Genomic DNA, 11,594 nt, shown 5'->3' with positions numbered 1-11,594 from the left:
ATGTTGATCGGTTGTGTCCGGATGTTCGACACACAGTGCACAGTTTGGGTTCACTCGTCTCCCTGACATCCATGTCATTTCGAATTCTAGTCGATTGTGGTCGACCTTTAGAATGTCTACGGAGACTACGATCAGGCACCATCTCGAAAGCAAGCGGTGGAACTTCCCAGTTTGAGACATCGGGCATTACAGGAAATTCGTTCCCTCATATACGTAATGTGCGTTCCAACCTCGTCTATGAATTGTTCAACATTTAAGTTTGCTCTCGCACACGCTGCATGAACATGCGCACACAGATATCGAAGAGTCTGAAATATCCCGCTCTCGCATCGTCAGTTTCGCAGATCAACTGCGTACGACCTAGGTGGAAGACCCAAACGACGGCCGATGTACTCTTGAACTCGAAAAGTCTCCAAGTCACTCGAATACAATTCAGCGTCAATTGTTTGTACCCTTCGACTATTTACCGCCATAGCCTTTTGGACGGCCTCTACGTACACATGCCCGGCCTCAATCTGCTTAGCTTGTCTCAACCTCATCTTAGGCATCAATGTTGCCAACCTATAAAATGTTGCCGAAACACAGCAGAAATCGGGAGATGGCATGTGCGCCTCAATACAGAGTTGACCGCCTCTACCAAGTTGGTCGTCATCTACACATACCGAAACCCCTCGTCGTAACTTTGAGTCCATTACCAGTTCTCCATGCTACCTAACCATGTCCGGAGATCTATTGGTAAAGATGACATCTGAGATTCAAGCCTCGCGAACCTCTGCCTAAATCTTCGCGGTTCTAACTCATGAGCTGCATATTTAATTTGAAATCATCATTTTAAAAACAACAAAAAATTTGAAAAGTAATTTTTTAAATAAATACAAACAAGACTTTTTTTACCCATGTTCACGAGTTCTTTTTTCCAATCTTTATTCTTATAGTCTCTATGAAAGTTTGCCGCGATGTGCCGAATGCAATAAATAGACCTCCATGGAACCCCCGATCGCCTTATCCCAGCAAGTAATCCTTTCGATCTATCTAATATAATGCAAATATTGTCTTCTCTAACAACGTGCCTCTACAGATTTGTGAAGAAAAATTTCCAAGACTCGAAGCACTCACGCTCCACGATGGCGAAAGAGATCGAAAGTACATTTCAGTTACAGTCTTGTGCAACAGTAATCAGGAGTATTTGCGTGTATTTTCCATACAACCATGTCCCGTCCACCTGCACCATCGACTTACAGTGAGGGAAGGCCCTAACACACGGCTTGAACGTCCAAAAAAATTGGTGAAAAACTTGTTTCCCTGATTGTATCTCCCCATCCGGGCCTTTATACGGCAATGTTTGCAAATTAGTCACTGTCCCGAGCACATACTCCTACATCCCGGCTATCCACCCTTGAAGCTCGTTGTATGATGCATCCCAGTCACCATACAACTCTCGTATCGCCATTTGCTTTGCCCACCATACCTTTCGGTACGACACTTTATACTTGAATCGAGCTTGCATGTCCATAATAAGGATCGACACCTGAATGGTGGGCGACTGTTTCACCAAAAGAATGATGCAGTTGCATATAGTTTTTGCATCTAACTTTCCATGGCCTTGCGACATACGAGCAGACGTACATGTGTGTGGACCTTCTAGTTTCCTTATCATCCACATCTGCGTCCGCTGCATTAACGCGGTTTGGACATGCCATTTACAACTACTTGACGCTTTCCAACATTCTCCTACGTACAAAGGCTGCGTCAACTTCGTTACTTTATAATCCACACCTAACTTCAAGCTAAGTTGTTTTATAGCATGTAAACAGTCTTTTTTGTTATCGAATTGTTGCCCTACAAACAACTCTTCATCACCGAATTCTTCGTCAAGTAGGTGAGCCAGTACAATATTTGTATATTCTGGAAACTCGTTTGCTAGCGCCACATCAGGATCCACGTCGGTCATGAAAGACCCCGGATTTTTTCTTATAACTATACCAGGCCCCGTGTTCCCGACCGAATGGGGGTTTACATTTTCACCCTCCACCAGCCCTTCCTCGTCTATGTCTTCAGGGATGTCATCCAAATCAAGGTCACTGAAATCATCGTTTGGATCACGGTGGGACTGATCATCATTATCAGACCCTTCATCACCATATTCTATGGTGGCCAACACCTCTGGATGGATCTCTAGACGAGGACACGGGTTTGGGATGTTATACGAACATCTGCCGGTATTTGGATTTTCGGGAGTTGGCATTGACCATCCAAAACCCAACTGATCTTCCCAGGAGGCGTTAAGATCAAAATCAATTCTAGAACGCTGGCTTGCTGGAATTACAACTTGAATCGGATCTGATTCAGTTATCTTCGCGAACAACTCAATCGGGTTGGGATTTTCTATCTTAGGAGGGCAATAAATTGCTATCATTGTCCCTAGATCGTCATCATCTTCAAGCTCCATTTCTGAGAACTTTAGTGGATCAGTTGAAACCGGAAATTTGTAAAACAGTCTCAACATTTGCTTTCCACAACGGCTTGCTCTCTTTGTACTGATTTTCCGTTTTAAATCCGACAACGAAACACGTCTATTGAATCTCATTCCTATTTTTTTCGACTTCGAAATACATAGCCTTCCTCAGTTGTATTTATCATTTCTCCATCGAAATGAACATAAACAAACAAAATTTGGGAATTCATCTTAAAAAAATTTTGCTTTCTTCTCAACAAAGAAAAAATTAAATTTTTTTCTGAAAAGACTAAAATCTTAAAAAGCAAACAAAAACTCAAATGGAAGATAAAATACATATATATATATCTGATAAATTTAGTGCCAGCCATTGACAGGCCGGCACCAAAAAAATTTCAATTTTTTTAATACTGATGCCGACCATTGACAGACTAGCACCAAAAAAATTTCAAATTTTTTTAATCTTTGGTCTTAAGCCATTGATAGGCCACACAAAAAAAATCAATTTTTTAATATCTGGCGCCCGACCATTAACAAAGCCAAAGACTAAAAAAATATATTTTTTGAAAACTCATATTCTGGTGCCGGCCATTGACAGGTTAGCACCAAAAAATTTTAATTTTTTTTTTAAATTACTAGTGCCAGCCATTGACAGGCCAGCACAAAAAAATTTTGAATTTTTTTTTTTAAATTGCTGGTGCTGGCCATTGACAAGCCAGCACCAAAAAAAAAAATTTCAAAAAATTTGTATTCTAGTGCCGGCCATTAACAGGGAAGCACCAAAAAAATTTCTTTTTTTTGAAAACTTGCATTTCTGTATACCAGTATGATACGGTTTGAAAAAAATACCCTGGTGCCGGCCATTGACAGGCCAAAACCAAAAAAATTAATTTTTTAAAGCCTGACACAATCATCAAGCAATCATGTGTGCAAAATACGAGTTGATGTCAGCCATTGACAGGCCAAAACCCCAATCTACTGTTCATTTCAGGTCATTTTGGTGATTGTTTTTTAACTTGGGTTATTTTTGTAAATATCAAATTTTTTGGGGTCAATTTGGTAAAATAGCCTGGTTTCACATTTGATGCACATTTTGCACACACGTTCATATCGAAAATCAACCGATTGCCTGACTCCATCTATTTGAATTGTGCAACCTGCAATCAAAGGACTCCAAGGATTGATATCAACACAGTCTTTGAAAAAATGTATGCTCTGGGGGATTTACTGTTGTCATCGACTAGATAACTCTTCCCACAATTTAACCTAGGAGGGAAGCCACAAAAGGCCTAAGATACTCAAGGGGAAGGCCTCAAATTTGAATTCATACATGTAATGAGGAGAAAAGATCAAGGCTAGGAGAGATATTTTGGGTACATCTTGCTGTCATTAGCAAAGAACCGTCAACCGCCTAAGGTCTTTCTTTAAGGATAAATAGGAGGTTAGAGAGGAAGTCGAGGATAAAAATAAAAAAAGTCATCATCCCTTGATGAAAGAGTGTCATGCTCTCATAGATTCCATATTCTGTTAATGATACGTTGAAGTATCCAAGAAACGAAGTTCTTGTAGTCATAAATGTGCTCGATTAAATAGTGGATCTAGTAGGCTCTGCTCAGTTCTAATTCTTGATGGTTAAAGGGAATGACAAGTCCTCTTCTAATGGAAATGTTGTTTTGAGGGTGGAGTTCACCTTGCAGAGTATGTCGCATAGCATTATCTTCATCCGATGAAGATTTTGAATCAAAGTGTTCAATCCAACTATAGTTGTAAATGGGACTTATGCTCATTTTTGGGGGTGGAGAAGGAAGGGAAGGTTTAAGAGGGCAGAAGACAACAATAAAAGCAATAGAGTGAGAGTGGGTGGAAAAATAGCTCAGAAGAGGGATAAATTAGATGGAAAAGAGCTATGCATGTCAATTTTCTAGCATTTAAAATGGTTGTGAGTCACAAGAAGGGGGAGAAGAAGGAGTAAGAGTAATTGATGAGAATAAAAGAGCATCACTTAAAGATCCATTGCAAGTTCCAAATGGGCCAATTACAAGAGCAAGAACTAGACAGTTCAAAGAAGCAATTAATAGGCTAATCCAAGAGATATGGGCTGATTATGAAAAGAAAAAGTCCAAGATGGGACCAAATAAAGATCAAGGCTTATTTAATGTTATAAAAGCAAATTCAAATTCCTATTTAGCTTTCAAATTCGTGGCCTTTGTACAGATTATCTATGGGACATATTTATCTTTTATTAAAGTCATTTAGTTGCATTTAGATGAATTGTATAGCTGGTTAAGTCAGATTCATTGTATGGTTCGATTCATGCAAATATTAAATTGTTGCTTTAAATATGATTTTTCCTATTATTGGAGGGCTGTTCCAAGTATAAATAGCGGGATATGAGTCTGCAACAGGGATTTTATTAGAACCTAATATATTTAAAGAGTGTTTTTCTCTTTTGATTCTTCAACGAACTTACCAAGATCACTTTTGTGGCATTCTAACTTTTGTCTTATCACTCACAAACCTTCTTTTCTTCATTGTGGTGACTACTTTCTTTCTTATACCTTTGGTTCATATCTCTTCATAGATATCGGCTTAAGGCTCTTTAATAGTCTAGAATCTACAATCTGAATTTAGAACAATCCAAAATATACTTGTTCTAAATTGAATTTTTGTGTCTCATAACTTTAAACTTGCACTAGTAATGATGGAGGCCAATTAAGGAGATGAACCAGAAAAAAAAAAAAAGATGGAGAGGTAAAGGGAGTATGATTAGTAATCTCACAGAATATTAAAGAAGTTTCTTGGGAGGAGGCAGAGGCAATGATTAATTGCAAGCGGTTTATTTTTATTTTATCATTTAGTCCTTTTAAAAAGGAAGCAATTCAACAATCAAAATTTTAGCTTGGCTCAATAGCCAAACAGTTTTTCGAAAAAAGAAAGAAAATTCTTCGCAATAACATAAAAGTTGTCTTATTAAACTAATAACTAAAGCTATGTTTAACAATATGTAACTTTTGGCTGAAAATTTTTTTTTCAAAAATACTTTTAGTCAAATAAAGAAGTTAAAATTTTAATTTTTCTTCTCCCAAAATTATTATTAAATGCTTAATTACTTTTTATCCCTCATCCTTTTTCTTTTTGCTACAGAAAAGGAAGAAACCCTTTATTTCATAATATTATCTTTTAAAATAATACAAAAGTGTTAATATTTAATTAAAAATATTTAATAATTATATTTAAATATTTAAAATATATTTTATAAATAATTAATATTAATTACTTTAAAATATTTAAAATTTATATTTCATATATTAAAATATTAACAAGTTATAATAAATTATTTTTATATTCATACTAAAATATAATAATATTAACTAATTTAAACATTATTTAAATACATAATTGTTACTTTATAAGATATATTTAAAATAAATATTTTATTTCTCAAAAATATTTTTTGACAATAATATTAAATACTTAAATCTTAAACTAAACTTTTCAAAATACTTCTGCATTTTCCATAATCCTTTTTAGAAGCACTTTTCAAAAGTGATGTTAAACTAGTTCTAAAACAATAACACAGGACCACATAATGCACAAGTTGGAAGAGAAATAAAGCAGAATATGTGTTTAATTCATCTGTTGAAATTGCCATTTTCCTCTTCTTTCCCTAAAAGAATTCGAGCAATTTCCTGTGCAGACAATTCCCTTCGCTTGATAATTGATCATAACTAGAACCACAAAACCAAAGACCTCCCATGTATATACACATCCCAAAACAATAATTATAAGAGCAACCCAGCTCTTATATGTTTTTTTCTCAAAAATTCAAGTGGGGAAAAAATGTATTCATCTATTTGATATGATAGGAACGGGAGCATACCGTGTCAAGTGCCTCAGTAAATACACCAGAAAAGCTGGTTAATGCTCGAAAAACGCCGGGCAAGCCTGTTTGAAGATTATTCAGGGTCATTGCTCTAGTTACCTCTACTGCTTTGGCATGCCTCATCATTTCATCTTCCACCCGCCTTTGACAGGCTGCAAGCTCTGATTTCTTTTCAGAAAGGGGATCCCGAGCATCCAGAACCGGTCCATGATCAGATCCTAAATCAGGAGGCCCCATACCAACCATAGAGTACGAGTGGTAGAACTTCCTTTCTATGTTCCGGAGAGATGATGCCTTTTTCTCAAGCTCCTTTGATGCATTTTCTGTTTGCTTCTTAATCTTAAGCTCTTCAGTTTGTTTGGCAGATATCACACGGACAACATTGATGAAACTTTTGATACCTTCAGAAGCTACAGTGTCAGGTACACGTTCAAGAGCAAGCTTCCACTCGTCACAAAATGCATATACACCAGAAGGGTCTGCATTGCCATCAACATTGTCGTTGCTGAGAGGGAGAAGGGAAAGCCTGAACCAGCCATGGAGGGAGCAGATAAAATCACGTTGAAATTTTATTAAGCGACAGAAACTAGAGTGCCACACAGTGACAGCAGACTCAAGATCTCGTGTTGCCTGCCGATGCAGTTCAGAAGTGGAATCACCTTTCACTGATCTGTTTATAAGGCCACGGACTTGCTGTACAATGTTGCTCTGAACTTCATGGTATTGATGCATTGACCCCCACATATACCTCAAGCTGCATTCAAACGCAAGTTGTAGAAATGGTCAAATAGAAATTATTTAGCACAATAAAATTCTACTGTGCTGAATTTCTATAGAAAAGGGAACCAAAAATTATAGTATCTAATTTAATTGAAACGTATTTGGCCAAAAAATATATATAATTGAAACAAAAAGGACCAAAAGAAAGTATTCACGATATGATTTTCATCTAATTAACAAAAACGGCCGTTAAGAGAACTATCATTCTATACTTCAACTTTCATGTATGGCACATCATATTTTTCTTCAGGTAGCGTATGAGATGAAGTGTTCAAAAGTCACTCAAAAAATTACTAATTTAAGTACAACACAAGGTTTGCAGGCATGTTCTGTGTAAATTAGCTGATCCACCATGGAGAGCTTAAGCAGCCTACAATTGAATTATTATGACCCATCTGTTTGGCAGTTTTGTTTTAGCAATAAACCCCATTGATCAGCTGCAAGTCAGTCTGCTCAATCTAATCTAACAAGTTTTACACTTCAGAATTTGCAAACTGTTTCAGGTGTTGCAGTTAATCATCATACTTCTACTCGATTTAATCATGCCGCTGAACAACAATGATAGCAACATCAATGATAATCGTGGGCTTTGATTAGTTTACCATTCTCAACAAACTGTCAAAAAAAGATTATGGTCGGTCTCCAATGCACCTAACCCCCAGCCCCCACTTGGCCTAAAAGGTGTTCATAGATCAAAGAAACACTGTCAAGCAGTACTGGGGCCACTGTCTGACTCTAAAAGATAAAAAAATTAAAAATTTGCAGGACTACAAGGCACATGTGCTACCAGAGTGGACAAATCATAATGGTTCACCTACCGTATGACTCACCTACCCAGCAACATGCCAAAATCTACACTTACAATGTTTGGAAGGAGATGAAACAAATTTAACATTCAATTCCCCTCCCAAATAAGAACTAAAGCTACCAAGGGACAAGTTCCCTTGAGTACGAAGGAATTTCAATGAGTGAAAATAATGGGAAATGGAGGAAAAGCAAAATTTGTACGTGCTTCGCTGAAAAATAATCTTTAATTAGGGCAAGAGTTGAAAAGATGAACTTTTCTTGTTTGAGAGGGCAGAAGGTTTGGAACTCTAATAATAGTTTAATCCATTGCTAACACTGGTACTTAGATTGGTATTTCATGACCCGTTTAACGTTCCCAAGAGAGTGTTAGAGAATACTTAATGGTCCGTGGATGCATATAGTTGCATTGCATCATTAACATTTCAAAAGAATGGCCTTTATCCATTTCAAAACAAAAAAGAGAGGAACGCAAGGAGAAGAAGAATACTAACCCATGACAGATTTCAACAAGCTGAGGAACAAGATTACTGTCTCTAAGCCCGATAATGGCAATAGAGGTGGTAGAGACAGCCTGAGATGTGACAATAATTAGTGATTGCAGCCTTGTTATCGAGGCCTTGGTCTTGTTTATCTTGGCTTCATCCTCTCCCTTGTATTCTTGATTTTGCAATGCTGACAACTTTTTCTCATGCTCAATCTTTACTCCTTCTCTAGCCTGAAATTGTTAAAAAAATTATTGTCTACATTAGCACTCATCTGAACAACATGGCTTTACCAGAATTCACCCTCCCAGGAAGCCAACACATATGAAAAGTATCAAATTATCTTTGCACCGCATGTTTCTTTCCTTATCAAGATATTTTGATACCAGAATCCTCGTATCCAACAAATTCATGAAACTACCAACAAGTATTATTCCCCTTGCATTGAATATAAAAGATAAGCAGCAAACTATCAAACTGAATAACTTATTGTGCAAGGAAATAGGTAAATTAAGTGAGAGCACCTTCGTTCTCTACCAACCAACACTAATTTAAGCAAACTTGAAGATAAGAAACGAAATATCATTCACCGATGCAGAAGAAAATATTCCCAGACAAGAAAACTTCCAGTACATTGACAATCAAGAAAAGCAGGACAGGAAACAATGCTACAATACTAACCCAAGCTTCACCTCTCCGACCCAACCCCCCTTTTTTCTTGTCTGAGATCCCTCGGTGTCTAATAATCATATTAATTTAGACTGAATTCAGAGTTGAGCCGGATTTGACCTAAGTAGTACATAAGAAAAAGTAAAAGTAAAAGAGAAAGGGAAAGGGAAAGGGAAAGCATTTATGTTACCTTAACGTCCTCGTAGAGTTTCTTCTCCCAAGCAAGGAGCCGGTCCAAAGTAGAGCAAAGGCTCTTTGAACCGCCCGGTTCATTGAGGGCAGTCGCGTCAAGTCGGTATTTCACCGCCAACGGCGGCTTTGAAGTCCAGCTTGAGCTCAGGTTACTGAATATGCTACTTGAATGATATACTGTCTCTGTAAATTTAAAAATGAGTAAAATAAATTATAAATTTAAGTAAACAAGATGACATCAATTTGAACTGCAACTAAAATAAGCTTAAATTTCCATATCCGAGGCTTACTTTTCAACTGCCTGAAACTTTTATCTAGCTGAGCTCTACTGATCTCAAGCATCTCGGAAACTTGATCTCCGGCGGCGGCAGCCTTATCGAAATTCTCTTTGATCGCATCGACGATCTCTTTCAAATCCTTATGCCTGACAACCATCGTCATATCCATCATAGCGCCCGTTCCATAACCGCCCGCAGACAATCTTGCATCCTCCGACTTATCATCCATTTTATTGCCTGCGGCTGCTCCGTACATCTGCTGCCGTGGCTGCGGTTCTACCGGCGGAGGAGTCTGACGAAGATGATGCAACTTCTCCGACTCCCCTCTCCTCGAAGACCGGAAACTGTCGCGGGTCCCGATCTCGGATCTGGATGCCACGTCATCATATCCCTCTTCATCCGATGAACTCGTTGTAGTAAAACGATCATGATCATGGTCCCCCCATTCGCTGCAATGCACTTCTTCCCTTTCCGTTTCCTCGTCAAAATTACTCTTGGCATTACCGGAACTGATGTTGTAACGGTGGTTCAGCTTTTGTGGACGGAAGAAATCATATTCTGATTTTTCCGTTTCGGTATCTTCCGTATCTTCAGGGTAGTTAGAATCTAAATGATGAGGTTGCTTTCGTTGTTGTACTTTTTGGTCAAAGAATTCGGAGTCTGGTGGTGAGGGAGGGTAAAAATTTTCCCAGTTCCAAACGGAAGAAGCTTGGGAAGGAGTGGCTGAGTACGTGGAATTAGCTGGATAAGCTGTAGGGAAAAAGTGGTTGGAAAACCCAGATTTCGAGCTTCGAGGAGAAGAAGAAAGGCTCGATTCGGACAAAATGTGAGGGAGTTTCGGGGGTATCTTACGTGGCCGACGACGATTGGGTGCGGGTACCGGAGATGAGACACTAGAACCGGAGAGTATGTGAGGGAGTTTCGAGCTAGCTATAGTCGGAGAAGGGGAAGGGGAAGGAAAGAAAGGAGGAGGGGGAGGGTGCAGGGAAGGGGAGGGAGATGGAGGGACACGTAGAGTGGTGGGATTAGCTGGTGGAGGAGATGGGTTGGGAGGGTGGAGAAGAACGGCAGGGGTTTCGTCGGAGACGGAAATAGGCTCACCGGCCGCGAAGGAGGCGAGAGCCGAGCCGGTTACACGAAGAGAGCGGCAGTAGTCGGCGTGAGCCGAGGCTAGGTGATGTCGAGCATGAACGGCTTCCTTCATCAAGCGTCGCCGGTCCTTGCACCGCCTTACGATCTCTTCATTGTCTAGCTTTGACGCCGTACAACCCATCCTAACACACTATTTGGTCAAACATGAAAAAAGAAAAAAAAAAATCAGCAAATAAATGCTGAGCAGACGGTGGCGCGTAGTGTAGCAGGGGCGCCCGGTTTAAGCTTTGTTAACAATTGAATAATGAAAGGAACTGAAGTGCAAGGTAATAATAGCTGATGGGGTATTTGAACTTTTTCCTTTTTGGTATTGTGGCGGGGTCTTCTAGGGCTTTAAAAAAATCCAAAAATTCATAAATCAAATCAAATGCTAGTATTTTGGTGGGATAAAAATTGAGTAAATTTTTGAAAAAGAGCCCTTTTAAAAAAAAATTATTAGATTAAGTGTAGCAGCTGTTACTTAAAAAAATAATATTATATTATTTAAGAATAAATTGTAAATAGATTATGAATCTATGGCAGCAAAAAATAAAAAAAATATTGGAGACAATTAGAAGCATTTTTTTATAAATCAGTTAAAAACTTTAATCTCGTAATTTTTGAAAAAATAGTCTAATTCAATAATTTGTGTATTTTAAGAAATTGTCTAAAAATTACTATGAATAGAATTAAATTTTATTTTAATACTAGAAGTATTTTATTAAAAAATTAGAGTTGGATTGGGTGATTTTAAATGAGTGGAAGGAGGGAGATTTAGTAATTAATTATATGTAAAAATAGGTTGGTTAATTAAATAAGTTGGTGTTTGCGGTTGCAGAAGGCTGCTTTTTGTTTTCACATTGTGGGTTACAGTGGGGGCGGTGGGAAAGATAAGGGCATAATTAAAGGGTAGACAT

At 38.1% G+C, this 11,594-nt stretch overlaps 2 protein-coding genes across 2 annotated transcripts; both read right to left on the bottom strand.

Moving 5' to 3' along the window:
- Positions 1-1,375: 1,375 nt before the first annotated feature.
- Positions 1,376-2,587, bottom strand: LOC108462092 (uncharacterized). The gene has a single exon (XM_017762090.1). It carries the CDS (start codon positions 2,585-2,587, stop codon positions 1,376-1,378), a length of 1,212 nt encoding a protein of 403 aa, XP_017617579.1.
- A 3,494-nt stretch (positions 2,588-6,081) lies between these two features.
- On the bottom strand, positions 6,082-11,004 carry LOC108464611 (nitrate regulatory gene2 protein). Its single transcript, XM_017764976.2, has 4 exons — positions 9,559-11,004; positions 9,267-9,451; positions 8,417-8,640; positions 6,082-7,092 (listed from the first exon to the last, which is right to left on the bottom strand). Exons 1-4 carry the CDS (start codon positions 10,817-10,819, stop codon positions 6,306-6,308), a joined length of 2,457 nt encoding a protein of 818 aa, XP_017620465.1. The 5' UTR covers positions 10,820-11,004; the 3' UTR covers positions 6,082-6,305.
- Positions 11,005-11,594: the final 590 nt, after the last annotated feature.

Source organism: Gossypium arboreum, chromosome 8, assembly GCF_025698485.1.
Source record: "Gossypium arboreum isolate Shixiya-1 chromosome 8, ASM2569848v2, whole genome shotgun sequence".
NCBI lineage: Eukaryota > Viridiplantae > Streptophyta > Magnoliopsida > Malvales > Malvaceae > Gossypium > Gossypium arboreum.
The sequence above is the reverse complement of the archived record's forward strand: the minus strand, read 5'-3'. Positions and strand labels throughout refer to the sequence as shown.